We start from the raw sequence: 17,987 nt of genomic DNA, 5'->3' as shown, positions 1-17,987 counted from the left end.
ACCATTTCGAATCCCACCATACCTTCTCCGCTATGCAAACTGGTTTCAGAGCTTGTCATGGGTGCACCTCAGCCACGCTCAAGGTCCTAAACGGCATCTTAACCGCCATCGATAAGAAACAATACTGTGCAGCCCTATTCATTGACCTGGCCAAGGCTTTCGACTCTGTCAATCACCACATCCTCATCGGCAGACTCGACAGCCTTGGTTTCTCAAATGATTGCCTCGCCTGGTTCACCAACTACTTCTCTGATAGAGTTCAGTGTGTCAAATCAGAGGGTCTGTTGTCCGGGCCTCTGGCAGTCTCTATGGGGGTGCCACAGGGTTCAATTCTTGGACCGACTCTCTTCTCTGTATACATCAATGATGTCGCTCTTGCTGCTGGTGAGGCTCTGATCCACCTCTACGCAGACAACACCATTGTGTATACTTATGGCCCTTCTTTGGACACTGTGTTAACAACCCTCCAGGCGAGCTTCAATGCCATACAACTCTCCTTCCGTGGCCTCCAATTACTCTTAAATACGAGTAAAACTAAATGCATGCTCTTCAACCGATCGCTGCCTGCACCTGCCCGCCTGTCCAACAGCACTACTCTGGATGACTCTGAATATGTGGACAACTGGTTAGACTGTAAACTCTCCTTCCAGACTCACATCAAACATCTCCAATCCAAAGTTAAATCTAGAATTGGCTTCCTATTCCGTAACAAAGCATCCTTCACTCATGCTGCCAAACATACCCTTGTAAAACTGACCATCCTACCAATCTTCGACTTCGGTGATGTCATTTACAAAATAGCCTCCAAAACCCTACTCAATAAATTGGATGCAGTCTATCACAGTGCCATCCGTTTTGTCACCAAAGCCCCATATACTACCCACCACTGCGACCTGTACACTCTCGTTGGCTGGCCCTCGCTTCATACTCGTCGCCAAACCCACTGGCTCCAGGTCATCTACAAGACCCTGCTAGGTAAAGTCCCCCCTTATCTCAGCTCGCTGGTCACCATAGCAGCACCTACCTGTAGCACGCGCTCCAGCAGGTATATCTCTCTGGTCTCCCCCAAAACCAATTCTTCCTTTGGCCGCCTCTCCTTCCAGTTCTCTGCTGCCAATGACTGGAACGAACTACAAAAATCTCTGAAACTGGAAACACTTATCTCCCTCACTAGCTTTAAGCACCAGCTGTCAGAGCAGCTCATAGATTACTGCACCTGTACATAGCCCATCTATAATTTAGCCCAAACAACTACCTCTTTACCTACTGTATTTATTTATTTATTTTGCTCCTTTGCACCCCATTATTTCTATCTCTACTTTGCACATTCTTCCACTGCAAACCAACCATTCCAGTGTTTTTACTTGCTATATTCTATTTACTTCGCCACCATGGCCTTTTTTATATTTTTATTTATTTATATATATATTTTGTTTGCCTTCACCTCCCTTATCTCACCTCACTTGCTCACATTGTATATAGACTTATTTTTCACTGTATTATTGACTGTATGTTTGTTTTACTCCATGTGTAACTATGTGTTGTTGTATGTGTCGAACTGCTTTGCTTTATCTTGGCCAGGTCGCAATTGTAAATGAGAACGTGTTCTCAATTTGCCTACCTGGTTAAATAAAGGTGAAATTAAAAAAATTAAAAAAATTCCATTGCACTTGTTATCTATAAATCAAATTAAGTATTCAGGTAGAACGCAAATAAACATTTAGAACTGTGTATCCATCTGAGTGGGTGCAGAAGAGTACACACCATGAAATTAAGTACAGTTACAGCAAAAATAAACAAAAGTGCTGTTTTTCAGAAAGATATCCTCTTTTATTCCAAGAAAAAAGGTATTTCCATCCCAAACAATAAAATAAACATATTAAATCAATCATTAAGATAACTTTTTTTTGTTTTATATGACAATATTGGTTGTGTTCAATTAAACATGCAGCTTGAAGGGACAGTAAATTAAAAAAAGAGTCAACTTCATCTCCAACACCAGCCCATTATCAACATAAACTACTGTCAAAAGTCTCATTCAAAGGTTTTTCTTTATTTTTAATATTGTCTACATTGTAGAATTTAGTAAAAATGACAAAAACCCTTGAATGAGTAGGTGTTCTAAAACTTTTGACCGGAAGTGTATATGAAAATAGCGCTTTTCTACGTTTAGTAGTCAAAAAGATAGAGGAAGACGCAGCTGAAGTTGGAAGTTTACACACACCTTAGCCAAATACATTTAAACTCAGTTCTTCACAATTCCTGATATTTAATCCTAGTAAAAATGCCCCGTTTTAGGTCAGTTAAGATCACCAGTTTATTTTAAGAATGTGAAATGTTAGAATAATAGTTTATTTCAGCTTTTATTTCATTCATCACGTTCCCAGTGGGTCAGAAGTTTACATACACTCAATTAGTATTTGGTAGCATTGCCTTTAAATTGTTTAACTTGGGTCAAACGTTTTGGGTAGCCTTCCACAAGCTTCCCACAATAAGTTGGGTGAATTATGTCCCATTCCTCCTAACAGAGCTGGTGTAACTGAGTCAGATTTGGAGGCCTCCTTGCTTGCACACTCTTTTTCAGTTCTGCCCACATATTTTCTATAGGATTGAGGTCAGGGCTTTGTGATGGCCACTCCAAAACCTTGACTTTGTTGTCCTTAAGCCATTTTGCCACAACTTTTGAATTGTGCTTGGGGTCATTGTCCATTTGGAAGACCCATTTGCAACCAAGCTTTAACTTCCTGACTGATGTCTTGAGATGTTGCTTCAATATATCCACATAATTGTGCACCAGTCCCTCCTGCAGCAAAGCACCGCCACAACATGATGCTGTCACCCCCATGCTTCACGGTTGGGATGGTGTTCTTCGGCTTGCAAGCCTCCCCCTTTTTCCTCCAAACATAACAATGGTCATTACGGCCAAACAGTTCTATTTTTGTTTCATCAGACCAGAGTACATTTCTCCAAAAAGTACGATCTTTGTGCAGTTGCAAACCGTAGTCTGGCTTTTTTATAGCGGTTTTGGAGCAGTGGCCACTTCCTTGCTGAGCGGCCTTTCAGGTTATGTCGATACAGGACTCGTTTTACTGTGGATATAGATACTTTTGTACCGGTTTCCTTCAGCATCTTCACAAGGTCCTTTGCTGTTGTTCTGGGATTGAGTTGCACTTTTCGCACCAAAGTACGTTCATCTCTAGGAGACAGAACGTACCTCCTTCCTGAGCGGTATGACGGCTGCGTGGTCTCATGGTGTTTATACTTGCGTACTATTGTTTGTACAGATGAACGTGGTACCTTCAGGCATTTGGAAATTGCTCCCAAGGATGAACCAGACGTGTGGAGGTCTGCCATTTTTTTTCCTGAGGTCTTGGCTGATATCTTTTGATTTTTCAATGATGTCAAGCAAAGAGGCACTGAGTTTGAAGGTAGGCTTTGAAATACATCCACTGGTACACCTCCAATTGACTCAAATTATGTCAAATAGCCCATCAGAAGCTTCTAAAGCCATGACATAATTTTCTGTAATTTTTCAAGCTGTTTAAAGGCACAGTCAACAAAATAACAACGTATGTGAACTTCTGGCCCACTGGAATTATGATCTGTAAACAATTGTTGGAAAAATTACTTGTGTCATGCACAAAGTGCATGTCCTAACCGACTTGCCAAAACTATAGTTTGTTAACAAGAAATTTGTAGAGTGGTTGAAAAACGAGTTTTAATGACTCCAACCGAAGTGTATGTAAACTTCTGACTTCAACTGTAAGTGTTTCCAATAACATCAACCAAATAGTAGGCAATGCCTACACATAATTGGTTAAAAATCACATGATGTGCATCAATTATGTAATTGGAAACATGCCATTTTCACATATGTTAATGTTGGGGTGGTGCTGGAGATGAATATGAAGTAAAAAAAAATCGGAATTTCCCTTTAATAAGTCCAATGATGGTGTCAATGGTATTAGAAAGGAAGGGGTGAAGTCTTATTATGCTGGATCATTATTGGTAGGTGTGGACAGGTAGAGATGGAGGGATAGGGAGAACAGAAGACTGGATGGTTGCATGATGACGTTTGGATTTTTCTCTTGTTTTGTCCTCTTCCTTTCAGGGGAAGTTGCTTGTGTGTGCTTGATTCCCTTTATCAACTGCTGTCCGGAGAAGGTTCTCTATGCATAGAATTCTTCTTCATGCTGTCGAGGTACTCTTGTTGTGAAACAGCCAAGACTGAGGCCAGAATCTCATCATCCTCCCAGTCTGTTAAACCTACACCATAAAAAGAGAAAAAAATACATTCAAAGGCAACACCTACAATTGTAGTTATTTTAAATCATGAGGGGTATTGAAATTACTAGTTTGTAACATATCTTTAGTTGCTGGTTACATTCTGCACATTGGAGTGACAGTGGATAACAAAGGTTTTGTTTGGTTTTGGGATGATAAAGCGTGTTCTCAAATAAAAATGGGGTGGCTATGCATCCAATCACAACCCAGCAATTTGAGAGGGAGGTAATTTCAGGTTAGGTGCATCTGCTCTCAGTTGTGCCACTGTACCACACCCTGGATTAAAGTTTCTACTATTATATGTTTATTATTTGCTTTCCGATACAGTGTAGCTAAGCAATCAAACACTTTATAATGATAAATTATCAAACAAAATATATGTCAGACCGAGGGTGAACCAAATACTTTGCAAAGCAAAAAATAACTCATTCATCTCTACTTGCTGTGTTGTTATTCAAATGTCTTCACTCTAGCAGCAGCTAAAGAGCCATGCTTTCACATCAGAGGTGTAATAATATCTGTCTATAACACTGTGATTGATATTACTTATGTTAAGGATTGCAGCTAGTTTTGACTACTATCCCCTCTGAAGTATTACATCTCAAACGTACAATACTGCCTATTCTATGCCTTATTAAAAACATCTAAAACAGTAGTAATTGCCTAAAGGGGACAAATAAAGTTTGAATTTAATTGAATGCATTCATTTGAATACGTTTTTAAGTGAAGAGCTATGCAATGATTACTTTACCAAAGGAGGTGGGTGACATTTTTTGCATGATAGCACGGTACTCCAATGCAGGGTACAGAGACTTTAGTGTTGAAGAGGTGGGTCTATCAGGCCTAACACAAGCCTGGTTGCTGGGACCTAGAGTAGGGAGCAGAGAGAGGAAACCCATAATCAAAACATTTATGTTCAATTCATTTGATATGCCACCCTCTAAGTTGATTCAGGACACTTCTTAAGGTTTGTCACAGTGACTTACCAGGCGCACAAGGTGATGGGGGCTTGGACATGATGAGGGCCGCTCCAGCCGGGGAGGTGGGCTTTGTGCTTGTATCTGAGTGGGAGGGGTCAGTGTTCTCTGGTGAGGGAGCTGAGCTGCGCTGCCAGGGCGAGCGAGCGCTCCACTCTTCCAGACCACTGCATGTTGCTGCAGTGGCCGAGCTGCAGGTGGCACTAGCCTTACTTGGCTGGGAGGAGAAGGAGACAACAACCTCATTAAATGCCAGCTGGTGCAACATTTCAATACCCGATACTAGATTCATATGAACCAAATGTGCTAGTATTGTTTTTCTAAGAAGGATGTCACTGGAATGATCTTCAATCTACCATTTACTTGCACATTCTCTCTCACCTGCCGTGCCTGCTTTTCCTGGTCCTGGAGCCACTGCAGGTAGGACTCCCTGGCCACCTGCTCCTCGATGGCCTCATTGGTAGCCTCCCAGTCTGTGGCTCTCTTCTTGTCTTCCAGCATCTGCTGCTCGATCCACGACTCCTCTGAAGTTTTAATGGCGTTCTTCATAAGTGACTGGTCTGCATACTGCTGGGAGGGAGGGAGAGGCAGAGGACAGAGGTCAATAACTGGACATAAAACCAGACATAGCAATCAAAAAACAGTGAGATGGATATAGTTTAAGTGAGTGAATATAAGTGTGGAAATGTGTACCAACCAAATAACAATAGGTAACAACCAAGTAACAATAGATAGTAGCAATGTGTACAAAGTAGTAATGTGTACTGTACCAATATGGATCAACCAAGACAAAGTCTTCAAATCTTCCACACTTTAAGATTTGACCTGGTCCTCAAATTAAAATTGTATATTTTCCCATTTATGCTATTTTTCTTCCTCCGCCTGTTTCAATTATTTATATTTGACAGACCAGTTCCCTCCCTACTGCTACCACCTCCATTTTTGGAGTAGTGCTGTAATCAATTGATTGTAATCTCCAATTTACAATATAATTTAAAAACAAAAACCCCTTCTCAAACATATTTTACATGAACACAGGTCTTTTATCAAGCAGCACATTTGAGTTCAACCATAATATTTGTGGTAATACTTGTTCAATCTTTTCAGGGGATGAAATTCAAACCATTGCTTCTCTGTAAAAGAGAGATACATGGAATAAAGATTCAGGAAATGGCAATCTGCACAAAGTCAAAAAGGGCGGTATTAAACAAGGGTTGAGCTTTTCTTAGTAATCTACTTCAGAACCATTTTGGGTTCAAGTAAAACTTTGGTATAAGTGAAGCTTTTAGAGAGGTTTAGTGCTTTTATACTGAATAATCTCAGCCCACCCAGTTTATATTCATTATATACTGTAGATAGTCACGCTTTATCTTTTCTAGTTTAGTATCCCATATAAAGCTAAATATTTTTTTCTCATATGATTTGAAAAACAAATCATCAGGAGTAGGCAGCTCCATAAGTGAGTAAACTTCTTAGTCATATGTCAGTTAACTTCTTATGGCTGCAGGGGCAGTATTGAGTAGCTTGGATGAAAGGTGCACAGAGGTGCCCAGAGTAAACGGCCTGCTCCTCAGTCATAGTTGCTAATATATGCATATTATTATTAGTATTGGATAGAAAACACTCTGAAGTTCCTAAAACTGTTTGAATTATGTCTGTGAGTATAACAGAACTCATATGGCAGGCAAAAACCTGAGAAAAAATCCAAACAAGAAGTGGAAATTCTGAGGCTGGTCGAGTTTCAACCAAGATCCCAGTGAAATCACAGCGAGATATGAATGAGTATTCGCTTCCTACGGCTTCCACTAGATGTCAACAGTCTGTAGAACTTTGTCTGATGACTCTACTGTGAAGGGGGGCCGAATGAGAGGAGAATTAGTCACCACTGCCATGAGGTGACCATTCTTTGACCATGCGCGTTCACATAAGAGGGAGCTCCGTTCCATCGCTCATCTGAAGTCAATGTAATTCTCTGGTTGGAACGTTATTCAAGATGTATGTTAACAATATTCTAAAGATTGATTCAATACATCGTTTGACATGTTTCTACTGACTGTTACGGAACTTTTGGACATTTCGTCACGTTATAGTGGACGCGCTTTGTGACTTTGGAATTGTTTACCAAACGCGCTAACCAAAGTAGCTAATTGGACATAAATAACGGACATATTCGAACAAATCAAGCATTTATTGTGGACCTGGGATTCCTGGGAGTGCATTCTGATGAAGATCATCAAAGGTTAGTGATTCATTTTATCTCTATTTGTGCTTTTTGTGACGCTTATCTTTGGCTGGAAAAATGGCTGTGCTTATTGTGGTTTGGTGTGACCTAACAATCGTTTGTAGTGCTTTCGCTGAAAAGCATATTTGAAAAATCAGACACTTTGGTGGGATTGACAACAAGTGTATCCTTAAAATGGTGTGAAATACTTGTATGTTTGAGGAATTTTAATTATGAGATTTCAGTTTTTTGAATTTGGCGCCCTGCACTTTCACTGGCTGTTGTCATATCGATCCCGTTACCGGGATTGCAGCCATAAGAATTTAAATTAAAAGGTAAGATTTTTTGTGAATATTTTAAATAAAAGACCAAGAGGATAAACAGCAAAGACATTTATTTTTTTTACAGACCGTTTTGCTGATATTTACCAAGGGTGCCAATATAAGTGGAGGGCACTGTAAATTGTTCTTAACTATTAAGTTGTTAATGTTCTTAGCTTTATTCTTTGAAAATAGACACGTAAAAAGATGCTGGGGATGAGAATGCACATCTTCAATATTTATACCCATTGTTCTCTTCTCCCTTTTCCACATTCTAAAATGTATTTAAAAAAATGTTCCTCATCAATTTACACACAATAGCCCAAAATGACAAAGTGATAATAGGTTTGTAGAAAACGTTAAAAAAATTATACAAAAAAAGAAATACCTTACATAAGTACTCAGACTGTTTGCTAAGACCGTTTGTAAATTCAATTGATTGGACATGATTTGGAAAGGCACACACTTGTCTATATAGGGTCCTACAGTTGACAGTGCATGTCAGCAAAAACCAAGCCATGAGGTTGAAGGAATTGTCCGTAGAGCTTCGATACAAGATTTTGTAGAGGCACAGATCTGGGGATGGGTACCAAAAAATGTCTGCAGAATTGAAGGTCCGCAAGAACACGGTGGCCTCCATCATTCATAAATAGAAGAAGTTTGGAACCACCAAGACAAGACTCTTGCTAGAGCTGGCCGCCCTGCCAAACTGAGCAATCGGGGGAGAAAGGGTCTTGGTCAGGGAGATGACCAAGAATCCGATGGTCACTCAGACAGAGCTCTAGAGTTCCTCTGTGGAGATGGGAGAACATTCCAGAAGGACAGCCATCTCTGCAGCACTCCACCAATCAGGTCTTTATGGTAAAGTGGCCAGACAGAAGCCACTCCTCAGTAAAAGGCACATGACATCCCACTTATAGTTTGCCAAAAGGCTCCTAAAGGACTCAGACCATGAGAAACAAGATTCTCGGGCCTGATGAAAACAAGATTGAACTCTTTGGCCTGAATGCCAAGCATCACGTCTGGAGGAAACCTGGCACCATCCCTACAGTGAAGCACGGTGGTGGCAGCGTCATGCCGAGGGGATGTTTTTCAGCGGCAAGGACTGGAAGATTAGTCAGGATCGAGGGAAAGATAAACGGAGCAAAGTACAGAGAGATCCTTGATGAAAACCTTCTCCAGAGTGCTCAGGACCACAGACTGGAGTGAAGGTTAACCTTCCAACAGGACAACGACCTTAAGCACACAGCCAAGACAACGCAGGAGTGGCTTCGGGACAGGTGGCCCAGCCAGAGTCCGAACTTGAACCTGATTGAACATCTCTGGAGAAATCTGAAAATAGCTGTGCAGCGACGCTCCCCATCCAACCTGACAGAGCTTGAGAGGATTTGCAGAAAAGAATGGGAGAAACTCCCTAAATACAGGTGTGCCAAGCTTGTAGCGTCATACCCAAGAAGACTTAAGGCTGTTATCACTACCAAAGGTGCTTCAACAAAGTACTGAGTAAAGGGTCTGAATACTTAGGTAAATGTGATATTTCAGTCTATTTTTAATACATTTGTAAACATTTCTAAAAACCTGTTTTTGCTTTTTAGAATAAGGCTGTAACCTAACAAAATGTGGAAAAAGTCAAGGGGTCTGAATTCTTTCCGAAGGCACTGAATATCATTCCTGTAAGACGAAAAAGGCATGGCATGTTGCACAAGCCCTTTGCTTTTAAAATGGCTGTGTCCCTATGGGAATTTGCACATGTTTAGAGCACCAATTAGGTAAAAGATTAAACCAATTATTATTTTCAACAACAAAAAGGCATTTTGGAACAGTAATTGGCGTCATATTTTATTTCAAACCTAGTCTTTCAAATTCCTTGTCCCCCAATATGGGGGAACACCCCCCCCGAAGATGAAAACAAACAAAAAAACTGTACATTTCAGGGAGTTTCTCGGGCTCTGTAGTAGTCACGTTGTTTCACCGTTCTTACCTTTATAACAGTACTAAGCATGTGATTGTAGGACTTGTAGATTTGAAACCAAAATGTACTTTACAATTTTATGCATTATTTAGAAAATGCATAGGTGTCAGAGTTTGAGAGATTATTAAGCTATGATAACACAACAACTGTCACCTTTATAACACTTTCCCACTCCAACTGACAGCCTGGCTGGCTGACTGTGTCTGGACGGACCCATGGACGTCATCCATTTCATCAAAGCCTGTATAACTTCATGCAGCTAATCAATTCAGTAAGATTTTATGTCATCTTCATGACAGAAGAAGACAATGGAAGTGATGACAACACTAACAACAATGCCAGCTAACTGCTAATGTTATCAACGAACTAAACTTAAACGGCCTGTCACTGAAATGACACTGTAACGGTGTTCCTCCTCCCCTTCATACGAAGAGGAGGAGTAGTGATTTGACCAAAATGCAGCGGGTTGTGAATACATATTGATTTAATAGACAAAACGGAAAAACACGACAAACACTTGAATAATTACAAAACAAATAAACAAATGTAGACAGACCTGGACACGAACTTACATACAACGTGAAGAACGCATGAACCAGGAAAACAGACTACATAAAACGAACGAACTAACAAAAACCGGAACAGTCCCGTGTGGCGTAACATACAGACACTGACACAGGAGACAATCACCCACAAACAAACAGTGAGAACAACCTACCTTAATATGACTCTCAATTAGAGGAAAACGCAAAACACCTGCCTCTAATTAAGAGCCATACCAGGCAACCCAAAACCAACATAGAAACAGAAAACATAGACTGCCCACCCAAAACTCACGCCCTGACCATCACACACATACAAAACAACAGAAAACAGGTCAGGAACGTGACAGAACCCCCCCCCCCTCAAGGTGCGAACGCCGGGCGCACCAGCACAAAGTCCAGGGGAGGGTCTGGGTGGGCATCTGACCACGGTGGTGGCTCAGGCTCCGGACGCTGTCCCCACACCACCATAGTCACTCCCCGCTTCTGTATCCCCCTCCCAATGACCACCCTCCAACTAAAACCACCTAAATGAAGGGGCAGCACCGGGATAAGGGGCAGCACCGGGATAAGGGGCAGCACCGGGATAAGGGGCAGCACCGGGATAAGGGGCGGCAGGTCCTGGCTGAGGGACTCTGGCAGGTCCTGGCTGAGGGACTCTGGCAGGTCCTGGCTGAGGGACTCTGGCAGGTCCTGGCTGAGGGACTCTGGCAGGTCCTGGCTGAGGGACTCTGGCAGGTCCTGGCTGAGGGACTCTGGCAGGTCCTGGCTGAACGGCTCTGGCTGGTCCTGGCTGGACGGCTCTGGCTGGTCCTGGCTGGACGGCTCTGGCTGATCCGGTCTGGCGGAAGGCTCTGGCTGATCCGGTCTGGCGGAAGGCTCTGGCTGATCCGGTCTGGCGGAAGGCTCTGGCTGATCCGGTCTGGCGGAAGGCTCTGGCTCATCCGGTCTGGCGGAAGGCTCTGGCTGATCCGGTCTGGCGGAAGGCTCCGTAGGCTCTTGGCAGACGGGCGGCTTTGCAGGCTCATGGCAGACGGGCAGCTTTGCAGGCTCATGGCAGACGGGCAGCTTTGCAGGCTCATGGCAGACGGGCAGTTCAGGCGCCGTTGGGCAGACGGGCAGTTCAGGCGCCGCTGGGCAGACGGGCAGTTCAGGTGCCGCTGGGCAGACGGGCAGTTCAGGCGCCGCTGGGCAGACGGGCAGTTCAGGCGCCGCTGGGCAGACGGGCAGTTCAGGCGCCGCTGGGCAGACGGGCAGTTCTGTAGGGAGGAGACGGAGAGACAGCCTGGTGCGCGGTACCGGAACTGGAGGCACTGGGCTGGAGACACGCACCATAGGGAGAGTGCGTGGAGGAGGAACAGGGCTCTGGAGATGCACTGGAAGCCTGGTGCGTGGTGTCGGCACTGGTGGTACTAGGCTGGGGCGGGAAGGTGGCGCCGGATATACCGGACCGTGAAGGAGGACACGTGCTCTTGAGCACCGAGCCTCCCCAACCTTACCAGGTTGAATGGTCCCCGTAGCCCTGCCAGTGCGGCGAGGTGGAATAGCCCGCACTGGGCTATGCAGGTGAACCGGGGACACCACCTGTAAGGCTGGTGCCATGTACGCCGGCCCGAGGAGACGTACTGGAGACCAGATACGTTGGGCCGGCTTCATGGCACTCGTCTCGATGCCCAACCTAGCCCTCCCAGTGCGGCAAGGTGGAATAGCCCGCACTGGGCTAAGCACGCGTACTGGGGACACCGTGCGCTTTACCGCATAACACGGTGTCTGACCAGTACGACGCCCTCTTACTCCACGGCAAGCCCGGGGAGTTGGCTCAGGTATCCAACCCGGCTTCGCCACACTCCCCTGTAGCCCCCTCCCCCAATACATTTTTGGGTGTTACTCACGGGCCTCCAGCCTTGCTTCCGTGCTGCCTCCTCATAACGTCGCCTCTCCGCTTTCGCTGCCTCCAGCTCCGCTTTGGGGCGGCGACACTCCACTGGCTCTGCCCAGGGTCCTTTACCGTCCAGGATCTCTTCCCATGTCCAATCCTCCTTTTCCCACTGCTGCTGTCGTGGCTGTCCGTTAACCCGCTGCTTGATCTGGGTTTGGTGGGTGATTCTGTAACGGTGTTCCTCCTCCCCTTCATACGAAGAGGAGGAGTAGTGATTTGACCAAAATGCAGCGGGTTGTGAATACATATTGATTTAATAGACAAAACAGAAAAACACGACAAACACTTGAATAATTACAAAACAAATAAACGAATGTAGACAGACCTGGACACGAACTTACATACAACGTGAAGAACGCATGAACCAGGAAAACGGACTACATAAAACGAACGAACTAACAAAAACCGGAACAGTCCCGTGTGGCGTAACATACAGACACTGACACAGGAGACAATCACCCACAAACAAACAGTGAGAACAACCTACCTTAATATGACTCTCAATTAGAGGAAAACGCAAAACACCTGCCTCTAATTAAGAGCCATACCAGGCAACCCAAAACCAACATAGAAACAGAAAACATAGACTGCCCACCCAAAACTCACGCCCTGACCATCACACACATACAAAACAACAGAAAACAGGTCAGGAACGTGACAGACACTGCAATGTAAGATGCGTCTGTGCCTCAGAGGCAATGCAGGCTGGAAAGCATAACATGTCAATGCACTGAAAGCCAACAACAATTTAGGCAACAGTGCTTAGAGAGACAAAGGGGTCAACTGAGTCACACAGGAAGTGAGCCACACCGTCATTAACAGGGTCATTATCACCACCATCATGGGAAGAGAATAAAGGTGAACCTAATGACTCTCTCCAGAAGGCACATAACACTTACGCTACCATTTGTCCTCAATCACTTGTAACCACAAAAAAATATGTATTTTCTAATAATATAAAAACTACAAGGATATATTACTCACTTAAGTGTTAGGTCCTACAGACAAAATGTAGGTACCCACCCCTGGTTTGAAAGCAGGAAGTCCAAGGCCTACTCCAATTGTGGCTTTGTTGGGGTTCACCACAGAGTTGTAGTGAATGTTACGATGGTAGCTGACTCTGATTGGTTCGTCATTATTTTGATGAATGCCATGGAATGTGTTGATTGGTTCTGGAAGAGGGGGGGGGGAATAGTTAACAGAACTACTTGATCAATGTAGTGCACTACTATGTCTACACATTCAGAAATCAAAGGTCAAGAATTAAAAACTGTGTACAGTACCAGGCAGCTCTGCTGATCATGCAGCTGGCATGGCCCACTACTGAAAAACACACCTGTGCCCTCTTGGTAAACTTCCACTGGCCGATTGTACATCTCTGCCATAGCCTGCATCTCGATGTGATTCCCATGGCAGTTGTTTTTCCTCTTCCTGTTGATGTATGTGGTGAAGTCTTCTGTCACGTAGTTCGAGAAGTAGTCTGCATTCTTCATCTGAAATTACAGTACACATTTCATTAAGAAAAAGCCCAACAGGTGAAATTTGACTGGTAACTATGGTAGAAAATTACAAGATTATGTTTAAATAATGTTTATGCATCAAATAGCTTTGATGAGTACTCTCTCATCTGTGTCTGTGGGACTGAGTTGGGCCTGTGGCAATTGATTTATGATAGCTTGGTGATAAAACCTACAGCCTGCATTCCATATAATGAGTTGGTGTTTGTGTACTATGAGGTTTGAAAAATTAAAGGAGAGCTGTACACTCTAGGAGCTCAGATGCAATAATTGAATAACCTAATGTGTACTATGAGGTACCAGGGAGGAAATGTCTCTGGTGTGGATAGCTGATGAGAGGAACCTTGTCTTTGGGGCCAAAACCTGGTTTATATGCAATTAGAACAGTCTCCACAGTAAATGTTATCTGGCTGGGGGGTTACTTCTTTCTCACATACAAAACCTCACCTTTGACCCATTCCACACATCTGTTGTTTGTCACGTACTCAGAAGGATGTGCTTAGTCTATAAAAGGAAGTAAATCATCTCTGCTCGTTGTGTTCTCAACAATCACCTCCCGGGGTGGTTGTTGACGGCTCCATTACTGCAGTAATTAAATAATAAAGTTCAATTGTTTTGAAGAAATCTAAAAGTCTCTCTCCTTTGGTTAGAATTAATTCCACAACATAACCAAAGAAAGAAGACAACTTACCAAGTAGTCCATGCAGTGTTTACGAACAACTTCATGCATATCTTGGTCTCCATATACTTGATCAGCTGCAAACAAGAGGGAATCAGGTGTTACAACATGCATACCAGTTCAACAACATTCTCATCTATTCAGGCACATTTTCAAGTCTTTCTGATGAAGTCTATATTAAATGAATAAGTATGAAATAGCCTTTGATTGACAAAGTATGACAAAGCATATTTAATGCAATTGTATGTAGTTTAATCAATACAGATCTATAGGACCATTTTATTTAAAGCAGGTGCAATGCTACACGTTTGAATGCTTAGATGCTAGATTGAATGTAAACAGGGCTTTATCTTTGGTTGCATCCCCAGCTATATGTGTAGATCTGAGAAGAGTCACTGATATGATTAACAGATGTAAACATGTAGGGTAGCCCAGCCTGAGAAGTAACTCATGCAAGAAATTGCTATGTGTTGTCTTAGGAATTCAGCATTCTCTGTGTTGGTCTTGCCTACCCCCATTGTCACACAAGTCTGATATCTGATTGGAGGTTAACTTTACAGTAATACTATTATTAGTACAACTCAGGTTTTGAATCCAAACAATTTATATTCTTATAAAAGGGTCTAAGATTAATTGTTCTTTGTCTTATTTGTTCCTGACCTGCTGGGGTGAGATACTCTTTCTTTCCTTCTCTCTCCACCCCATGGACTTTTGGGGCCTGGCATTTCAGGCTATGATTTCTCTCTCTCCATGATTAGAATAATTCCTTGTACTGCTTGTTAATGTCTTGTTACTTAAGATTTATGCCTTGTATGTGAATATATATATATATTTTTTTACAAAGTAGTTAAATAAACTTGTATTTAGAATTCTATTCTCAGACATTTCTTCATTGCCTTCATTGCCTGTAACTCAACCATAGTCTCCTTGAATATTCCGATTTATCCTATGGAGTCAGATGAAGACAACTAATTTAATGCGCTAATTGCTTAGTCTTATTAGGTGTCACGTGAGGTATTTATAATATCATACATGAGAAATATTATGCCCACTACAAACAAAGCTAAAAGGGTTTCTCTCCACAGCCCCCAAAAAATATATGTTCAGAACTGATAATTGATCGCATGTGCAAGAATGAATGCAATTAATTGATTATTGAATGTTATGGACACAGCTTTGTAGAACCAAACATACACAGCCTTTGCTCAACAAACTCGAACTCGAGAACGAAATGCTTCGAGGCTGCAGTTTGAGTCAAGCAATGCATTCCACCAAGAGTTGTTCATAATGTAGTCGGTTGCGGCCACAACTAGACCTCGTTTCAAAACTATAATAAAGTATCCAAACCAAAAACCATGGATTACAGGCAAAATCATAGAATGGAGTTGAGATGGCTGCTGTTTTACGGGCTCCTAACCAATTGTGCTATTTTGTGTGTTTTTTCACGTTGTTTGTAACTTCTTCTGTACATAATGTTTCTGCCACTGTATCTTATGACGAACCATCAAACAGGCAAAGCGTAAATACAGGACATGACATGGCTTGCAAACTATTACGGACTACAAAGGGAAGCTCAGCCGCGAGCTGCCCAGTGACACAACCAGACTAGCTAAAGTACTTCTATGCACGCTTCGAGGCAAGCAACACTGAAGCATGCATGAGAGCACTAGCTGTTCCGGACGACTATGTGATCACGCTCGCCGTAGCCAATGTGAGTAAGACCTTTAACTTCTTATGGCTGCAATCCCGTTAACGGGATGATATGACAACAGCCAGTGAAAGTGCAGGGCGCCAAATTCAAAACAACAGAAATCTCATAATTACAATTCCTCAGACATACATGTGTTTTATACAATTTGAAAGGTAATCTTGTTGTTAATCCCACCAAAGTGTCCGATTTCAAATATGCTTTTCAGCGAAAGCACCACAAACGATTATGTTAGCTCACACCAAACCACAATAAGCACAGCCATTTTTCCAGCCAAAGATAGGAGTCACAAAAAGCACAATAAGAGATAAAAATTAATCACTAACCTTTGATGATCTTCATCAGATGACACTCATGGGACTTCATGTTACACAATACATGTATGTTTTGTTTGATAAAGTTCATATTTATATAAAAAAATCTGAGTTTACATTGGCGTGTTACATTCACTAGTTCCAAAAACATCCAGTGATTTTGCATAGCCACATCTATTCAACAGAAATACTCATCATAATTGTAGATGATAATACAAGTTATACACATGGAATTATAGATATACCTCTCCTTAAAACTTCTTGTGAATAGGGGGCGCTGTTTTCACTTTGGGAAAAAATCGTGCCCAATTTAAACGGCCTCGTACTCTATTCTAGATCGTACAATATGCATATTATTATTACTATTGGATAGAAAACTCTCAAGTGTCTAAAACTGTTTGAATTATATCTGTGAGTAAAACAGAACTCATTTGGCAGCAAACTTCCAGAAAGGAAGTGAAAAATCTGAAAACGATGCTCTGTTCCAGGGCCTGCCTATTCAATTGCTTAATATTTATGTATTTGCATGCACTGCATACGCCTTCCACTAGATGTCAACAGGCAGTGGAAGGTGGAATGGGGTGTCTAGCTTGATCTGAGGTCGAACAAGAGCTCTTGGAATGACGTGACCAGAATTTCCTTTCTCTACCTAGGCGCGGGAAGGACATGAACATTGGCTTCTGAAAAGCGTTTGGTATACACGGTGGATGTCTCCGGCTCTGATTTTATTTGATAGATGTGATAAAAACATCATAAAGTAGTTTTATTCAACCGAGTTGTATCAGTTTATTCAACGTTTATTGCGACTTTTGGAATTTTCCTTTCTTTGCCTCAGGAGAAGATGGGCATGTTCACGCCACATGGCTAGCTAAGGTTGCTAATTCGACAGGAATGAAGGACATTCTAAATCCAAACAACGATTTATTCTGGACAAAGGACTCCTTGTACAATATTCTGATGGAAGCTCAGCAAAAGTAGGAACAATTTATGATGTTATTTCGTATTTCTGTGGAAATGTTGAGTCCTATTTTCCGCCCTTTTTGCAGGCGCTGTCTCGCTATAACGTAAGCTGTTTGTTATGGTAAAGTTATTATTATTATTTTTTTTAAATCTAACACTAATCTAACACTAGTTGCATTAAGAACTAGTGTATCTTTCATTTGCTGTCCAACATGTATTTTTTAGTAAAGTTTATTATGAGTTCTTTGGTCAGATTAGGTGAGTGTCCAAAATATCTCCGGACAATTTGGTGAATCGATGCTACATATTCACAATGTATAACCACGGTTTGCAGCTCAAAATATGCACATTTTCGAACAAAACATAAGTGTATTGTATAACCTGATGTTATAGGACTGTCATCTGATGAAGTTGGTCAAGGTTAGTGATTAATTTTATATCTTTTGCTGGTTTTTGCGAATGCTATCTTTGCGGTGAATGAATGCGGTTGTGTGTTTGGCTATTGTGGTAAGCTAATATAATGCTATATTGTGTTTTCGTTGTAAAACACTTTA

The 17,987-nt window shown here is 42.3% G+C and overlaps 1 protein-coding gene across 1 annotated transcript in view; it reads right to left on the bottom strand.

Moving 5' to 3' along the window:
* Nucleotides 1-1,865: 1,865 nt before the first annotated feature.
* The window catches only part of LOC139557968 (OTU domain-containing protein 5-A-like), a 37,759-nt gene continuing 21,637 nt past the window's right edge, over nt 1,866-17,987 (bottom strand). The window contains exons 3-9 of the mRNA XM_071373346.1: nt 14,464-14,528; nt 13,592-13,748; nt 13,279-13,427; nt 5,643-5,831; nt 5,271-5,478; nt 5,036-5,152; nt 1,866-4,266 (exon numbers count right to left, since the gene is read on the bottom strand). Coding sequence (XP_071229447.1) covers nt 4,145-4,266; nt 5,036-5,152; nt 5,271-5,478; nt 5,643-5,831; nt 13,279-13,427; nt 13,592-13,748; nt 14,464-14,528 — 1,007 coding nt within the window. The 3' untranslated portion in view covers nt 1,866-4,144. The remainder of the gene's footprint in view (nt 4,267-5,035; nt 5,153-5,270; nt 5,479-5,642; nt 5,832-13,278; nt 13,428-13,591; nt 13,749-14,463; nt 14,529-17,987) is intronic.

This window comes from Salvelinus alpinus, chromosome 28 (genome assembly GCF_045679555.1).
Source record: "Salvelinus alpinus chromosome 28, SLU_Salpinus.1, whole genome shotgun sequence".
NCBI classification, from domain to species: domain Eukaryota; kingdom Metazoa; phylum Chordata; class Actinopteri; order Salmoniformes; family Salmonidae; genus Salvelinus; species Salvelinus alpinus.
Note: the sequence above shows the minus strand (reverse complement) of the source record. Positions and strands in the feature narration are given on the sequence as shown.